Source organism: Cricetulus griseus, chromosome 8, assembly GCF_003668045.3.
Source record: "Cricetulus griseus strain 17A/GY chromosome 8, alternate assembly CriGri-PICRH-1.0, whole genome shotgun sequence".
Taxonomy (NCBI): domain Eukaryota; kingdom Metazoa; phylum Chordata; class Mammalia; order Rodentia; family Cricetidae; genus Cricetulus; species Cricetulus griseus.
Genome location: NC_048601.1, coordinates 14,316,026 through 14,323,360, shown reverse-complemented (window position 1 = coordinate 14,323,360; position 7,335 = coordinate 14,316,026). Strand labels below are relative to the sequence as shown.

Below are 7,335 nucleotides of genomic sequence, written 5' to 3'. Positions count from 1 at the left end.
ACACACTCAGGTGTGTGACTGTCCCACGCCAGGGTCGCAATCTTCTCGTCCTTCGCTTCAGAAGCAACCACTGTAAGCGGCAGTCGCTGCTTTTTTTTGTTTTGTTTTGTTTTCAGACGGCGTCTTGAAGGTCCGGAGGGCTTGGAATTCTTTGTGTAGGCAAGAATGACCTTGAACTCCGGATCCTCTTCCCTCTGTTTCCCAAGTGCAGGTACTACACGGGTACACCACCACATTTGGTTCAAGAACACCTCCTTGGTCAAAGTTCACAGTGCATCCTATTTGGGCATAATTAGGAGAATCCTATTTCCTTTCTTGGAGAACAGGAGGGGCCTCAATCACAGCTGGCAGTTTCCCCAGGCAACCCTGAGGGAAGGCTTTTGACTTGGGGGGGGGGCGAGGGTTTACTGGGTTGATGTTGTTGCTGTGTGTTGTTTGTTTTGTTTTTTGTTTTGTTTTGTTTTGTTGCTTCTTTGAGATAGGTTCTCACTAGTCTGGCTTCCAATTTCATATGTAACTGAGGATGAGCTTTTAAGTCCCGATCTTCCTGCCTCTACCTCCCAAGGGCAAGGATCACAGAAGTACAATTCCAGTTATGATTTGCTTATTATGGGTGTGGATCATATCGATGAAGGCAATGATGATGCCATTGTTAAAACGGCATCCCTGGACAACTAGCATGGTACTTTGTATGTCAGAGTTGTTAAATGCATTTAACTAAGATGTGCTTGCTGCCGAGGGAACGGCAAATAAACATAGGGGGTTAAAGTAGCTCTCACCCTCTGCTCCCCTCACCCCTGCCTGCATAGAACCCCCAAACAAACGAAACCTCACTGAAACACTGGTGCAATTTGGTCTAGCTTTCAGCAGTATCTTCTCTTTGGCTGGTGTGAAAGTTTTCAAATTATAGTTATAGATGATTATTCTAGGCATGTACAGCCAACGAATAAGCCCAGCTTTAACCAATAGCTGTAGGAGGTATATGTGGCCAGAGAAATCTTGTGAACAATGAATGAATGAATGCTCCATTGTGTGAAACCAACTCATGGAAGGTAGAAGGTGACCTACTTTCCAGTTACAGCAATGTTGCCATAGCTTGGTACCAAAGAGTTGCCAAGGAAAACCAGACTCTGGTGTGGATTAATTACTTCACTGGAATAATTTTCCTGCTGCAACAAGACTCCAATGTATGCATACTCCCATTGCTAGATGATATGGTTGGGGGTGATGGGAACTAAGCAACTATGCACCATTAGAAATTTCAGGTTGCAGGGTGTCTCCACAACTGCCCATAACCCCCAAACTCAAGATGGGAAAGCAGGAAGATCAGGTTATCCTTGGTTGCATGGCAGAGACTTCACAAGGTCCTGTCTCAAATGACAAAGAAATGTCAGCTTTAGTGTTCTGCTTGTTATATGTCTCAGTTACAGCAGTGAGTAAAGGTCACTGATGAAAATAATGACTAAACAAAACTTCCTGGAGCTGGACCTGGAGGTACAGGTTTGTAATCCCAGCTAAAGCTTAGATAGCAGAACCACAGGTTTAATGTCTGTGTGTGCTACCGGGTGATTTTAAAGCTAGCAGGTAAAAATATTAAGAGCTTGAAAAATGGCTTAATGGCTAAGAGTTCATAGTGTTCTCCTAGAGGACCCAAATTTGGTTTCCAGAACCCACATCAGGCAGCTAACAACGACATATTAAGCATTTTTTTTAAGTTTTATTTTTGCAGGGCATGGTGACATGCACCTCTGATCCCATTACTCAGGAAGCAGAGGCAGGTGGGTCTCTGTGAGTTTGAGGCCAGCTTGGTCTACAGAGCAAGCTCCAGGAAAGCCAGAGATATAAGACCCTCTCTCAAAAAAGACTTTATCATATGTATATGAATGTTTGCCTGAATGTACGTATATGTACCATGTGTGAGCATGCCCAGTATCCTGAAAAGACAGAGAAAGGTATTGAATCCCTGCAACTGGAATTATAGTGGTCATGAGCCACTTTGTAGGTGCTGGGAACCAGACCCAGGTCCTCTACAAGAATAGCAAATGCTCTTAACCACTGAATAATCTCTCCATCACATAACAACTAAGGGCTGGATATATAGTTCAGTGGTAAAGCACTTTCCTAGCATATACAAGGTCCTAATTTCAATTCACAGAATAGTAAAAACTATAAAATAAACATTTCACAATTCTGTTGATATAAAACAGATGTTTAAATAGAAACCAAATCTATTGCTACCTCATTGCATGGTGAAGTTTTGTTATGTTTTTGAAATGGGGTCTTGTTATGAAGCCTGGTCTAGTCTTGAACTCAGGATCTTCCTTCCTTAGCTTCCTGGGTGCTGGGATAATGTTACTCTCTTGCACTGCTTGGTCCTTGATCCTGACTGGAGTGATGAGAGAATGAAGGCAGGACAGACATACAGACATATGTACAGAAAAGCTGGGAATCCAGTGGGCTGAGTTTCCTCTGATGGAGGACACCAACCACAACAGCAACCGAAACCCAAAAAGTAAGTGCTCTGGATTGAGGAGGTGGCCCTTGGCATACAGCTGAATAAAGAGGCAGAATTAGCCAATCTTGGCAGAAAGGGATTGGAGGGAGCAGCCCTAGGCTGCTGTGTGGTAATATTTTGTTTCTGATCTAATAAAGCTGAGAGTACAGAGCTAAGCCACTAGTTAGCCACTCACCTACTTAAGAGCTAAGTCACTAGTAAACCACACACACACACACACACACACACACACACACACACACACACACACACACACAAATTCACTAGTTAACCACGTACCTAAGCCACTAGTTAGCCATAGGGGATAAGCAGTGGTGGCTACACCTTTAATCCCAGCATTCGAGAGACAGAGGCAGATGGATCTCTGTGAGTTCAAGGCCACCCTGGGCTACATGAGAGTGAATCAGTCTAAAAGAGAAACAGAGCTCACACCTTTGATCCCAGCACAAAGGGTTGACACAGCTTTAATCCCAGCACTAGAGAGGAATATAAGGCTTGAGGAGACAGGAGCAGTCTAGGTTTAGTGAGAATAGTGCAGTCTGGAGATGTCGTCTGAGGTCAGGAGTGCCCCTTCGTCTGAGCATTGGTAGAGGTGGGAACGCTCTAGTGGCTGGCTTTGCTTCTCTGATCTTCAGCTTTAACCCCAATATGTGTCTCTGAGTTTTAATTATTAAGACCAACTATTAATCGTGCTACACTGCAGCCATCCGAGAGGAAGCTGTGGTTAATAGTTTCTATATGCACAGCATTTGAACTTGGACCACAGGAAGCCTTTGCAATCCCATTGAGTCTCACCTAGGAAGGCTTTGCTACTCCCATGGGTCTGAGGCACTGGGGTCCTTCACATGGTTGTGCTCATGTCAACAATGCATTAACTCAGGGCTCCCTCTGATCCCCACAGCATTACAAGTGTGTATCTCTGGGTCTGGCATCTCAAAAGATTTTTGATCCTCTTCCCTGAGAGTTAAGACTCCCATTTACATGAAGGCACAAAAAGTGTTTGATTAGGAAAATACCTGTTAAGTACCTCGCAAGAAAATCAAAGAATAAGACATGGGGCCTGACTTCAAGTTGCTTCTAGTTCAGTGAGTGGGATAGGTACATCAATGGCTACGGAAGGGCAGATATTATGATAGAAGATGCTAACTAAGGAATCTCAGAGGGTGGTCTTCCAAGAAGAGGTATATAAGTTAGATCTAAAAAGGAGAAGCTCAACTAGCTAGATAAGGAGGAAGAGGAGGAAAAAGAATGAATAATTCGGAGAGAGGAAACAGACTACTCAGGCATCAGCCTATTTGGCAGGAAAGTTGCCTGTACATCAACGAAAAAGGATACTAGAATATACTAGTATTCTGGAAAATTCTCCCTGCTTGCTACATGGAGAATAGATTGAAGGAAGTGAGGTCAGAGGCCTCTGACTTCCATGAAATGAAAGAAATGATGAGGCCTTGAACTGGGCATGGAAATAAAGGAGAAATTAAGGAGACAAGGTCTCTGGGACTTAGTGACTGCTCAGATGCATTAGTGAGGCCAAGTAGACTTTTGTATGGGAGAGCAGGTGGGCGGGTGTGCTGGGTAATATAGGTAGGGAGAGCCAGGCTGGAGGAGGCTCTTCTCTGTATGATCAAGAATAAATCACTTTACTGAAAAATCAAGAGAGCTGTTTCTAAGATAGGCTTGATGGCACAGCCTCGTAATCCCAGGACTTGAAAGGCTGAGGTAAGAGAATTTTTGTGAGTTTAAGGTGCACCTGGGCTACAAAGCAAGACCCTGTCTCAAACAACAACAAAAACCACAGAAAATAAAAAAAAATTCTTATAAGATGTGATATAAGACTCATATATATGAAAGTGCTATAAGCTTTCAAAGGCTGTTCATAAATGTAACACAGATTGCTACTCACATATAAGTGATTCTAAGAGGCACCAATCACAGATGGAGAAAACTTACTGTACAAACACTCTACATTTTCTTGCCATTGGACTGCAAGTTTCTTAAGTATAAAAGAGCTACGTCTTGTTGAATCTTCTTACCTCTAACATGTGTCTAGCACCTGGCAGGTTCCCAGTAAGTGTTGAGTCAGCAAATGAGGGCATACCTAATTCCATATTACATTAAATCCACTCTTTTTTGTTTGTTTGTTTTTTGTTTTTCGAGACAGGGCTTCTCTGTGTAGCTTCGGAGCCTATCCTGGCACTCGATCTGGAGACCAGGCTGGCCTCAAACTCACAGAGATCCGCCTGCCTCTGCCTCCCTAGTGCTGGGATTAAAGGCATGTAAATCCACTCATTTAAAGTGTATACTTCAAAGACTGGAGAGATGGATGGCTCCCCGGTTACAATTGTGTACCACTCTTGCAGAGGGCCTGAATTCAGTTCTCAGCACTCATATCGGGTAGCTAAAGACTGGCTGTAGCTCTGGTTCCCAGAGATCTGAGGTTCTCTTCTGGTCTCCATGGGTACCTTAACCCCTATCCTCTGCTCCAAATAAAAATAAAATCTAGAAGAAGGAGGAGGAGAAAGAAGAGGAAGAGGAGGAAGAGGAAGAAAAGGAAGAGGAGGGAAGAGGAGAGAAAGGGAAGAAGAAAGAAGAAAGAAGAAAGGCACTTACACATCTTCCTTCGCCATTCTAGACCTGGGCATGATAGCACATACCTGTAATCCCAACGTTCAGGAGGCTGGGACAGGAGAATCATCTGACCTGGACTTGTGTATCAAGTACTAGATCAGAGAGAGAGAGAGAGAGAGAGAAAGAGAGAGAGAGAGATCCTGACTCAAGAACACACAGCACACCGAACCCAAAACAAAGCAAAACAATCTCTCATATTCCTGATATCTGGGTAAATTTTATGTCTATCTTCATTTTTCTACAAAATACTGAACTTGAAAATCTATTTGCATTCTCATCATTGCATTGTAAAGGGGATTGAAGCAAGAGCCAGTTTTGAAACCATAGTCCTAAATAATCCTATCTCTTACCACCTGATAACTTGGAAATTACATATTTATTGGCCTTAGAGTTGTGAAAATTAAATGACACGAAGCAGAGAGCATGTTTGCCCCACAGCAGGAGAAAGCTAAAAATCTCTCTGCCAGTTTGGCCCTGATTGGATTATATTTATCCATTGTCAGGATTCCACCGGGCCTGATCACCAAAGATAATCCCAGCTGGGTTTGCTGACTGCAACTTTTCCTCTTGGAAGGAAAGGGGGGGGGGGTGAGAAGGATTATGTATGCAATTGTGCCTTAATTTTAGGTGGCCTTGGGGGTGGAGGACTGTCTCTGTGTGGGGCTAGATTATGTAGGTGGAGAGTGAAGGGTGAGAACTCTTTATACACTAAGGGTTGGGGGAGTATCTTGTATATCCAGTGCTGAACTTTCGGTGTGGCTGCTTTTAAGTCACCCATGGTTCCTCCTCACCCACTGTTCTGTAAATAAGCCTAATAAACTCATTGGTTCCTCAGAATGAATTTTGGTGGTAGTCGGGACAGTAGGAGGGTGTAGATGTATTTATATCTCTCCTAGGGAAGAAATTTTAGCAACACAGGCGTACACCACAGAGACTAGGGGCTTGTAATTTCTTGAAGCAGTTGAGAGAAGCCCTGGAAGGCGTTGGGTTACGACCCGCCTTTATCTGATTTGTTCACACAAGCAGTTTCCGTTTTTCTATTATCTGTACGTTTTTCTATTATCTGTACATCTTCCTGGCCATTGGTAGTTCCATAGGGACCCGTCAAAAACCATCAAGATCCTCAGAAAAGTGCCTAGATTCGCTTCCCGTTCAAGAGATGTAAAGCAGCATACCCTAACGGTTTTCCTGTCATTTTTAGCTCCTTCCTTTACAGTGTCTTGGCAGTTTTCTATATGGGAGGCCAATGCTAAACTCCCTGCTTTCAAAGTTTAGAAAAGGGCTTTGCTTCTGTCCTAGTGAGGACTGAAATTCGGTGTCTACAGACCATCTTTATTCTCCATCGGTAAAGCGGGTAGATAGACCTATTTTGCGGTGCGTGCCTGTGGTTCGCCTCTACCATCCCAGGTTGAGTCAGGGGGATGGCCCAGAGTTCAAGGCCACCTAGGGGCTACAATGTGCGGGCCCTATGTCAAAAACAAAAACCCAGTCCATCTTGCAAAGCTGTTCGAAGATCATCGGTGTTACAATGCTAACCCTGTGGATCTCCAAGGTAACATGTCGTCGGTAGGAAAGAGCTTCCTTTACCCTCCCGGACACCTTTGGCCTTCAGGAGGCCTGGCCCTTTAAGACGGAGCCGCCCCAACCTTCAGCGCGCGTCGCCCCGCCCCGCCCGCCCCGCCCCGCCCCGCCCCTCGGATTTGGGGGCGGGACCTCCGAACCCGGAACTGACGGCTACGCGTCGCCGGTGCGGCCAATGGGCGTCCGTCCCGGAAGGAGCGAGTCGCGGCGTCTGAGCCAGTGAATGACAGCAGCGCCGCCCGCCGGTCGCCGCCGCGGCCCCGCCGGTGTCCCGAGCCTCCTGTCAGCGCGCCCCTCGGGAAGGCGAGCGGCGTGCCTTCGTGCCGCGCCTCCCCGCGTGCCTGTGGCCCAGCGCGGCCTCCCCGCCCGCCCCGGCCCCGGCCCCGGCCCCGCTGCGGCGCCATGGGCAGCGAGCAGAGCGCGGAGGCCGAGAGCCGCCCCGGCGATCTGAACGCCTCAGGTCGGTGCCTCACTCCCGCCCGGGCGCTGCTGGCGGAGCCGGCCGGCCCACCGTGAGCCCTCACACAGCTCACACAGAAAAGGCGTGGCCTCCCTCCCCACCCTGCTCCCCTAAACCGGCTCGCTCAGCTCCCCCTTCTCTCTCTCATTGT

General features: G+C 46.4%; 1 protein-coding gene across 1 annotated transcript in view; it reads left to right on the top strand.

Moving 5' to 3' along the window:
- Positions 1–6,894: 6,894 nt before the first annotated feature.
- The window catches only part of Borcs5 (BLOC-1 related complex subunit 5), a 78,870-nt gene continuing 78,429 nt past the window's right edge, over positions 6,895–7,335 (top strand). The window contains exon 1 of the mRNA XM_027429874.2: positions 6,895–7,184. Within this exon, the coding sequence (XP_027285675.1) occupies positions 7,127–7,184 (58 nt within the window). The 5' untranslated portion in view covers positions 6,895–7,126. The remainder of the gene's footprint in view (positions 7,185–7,335) is intronic.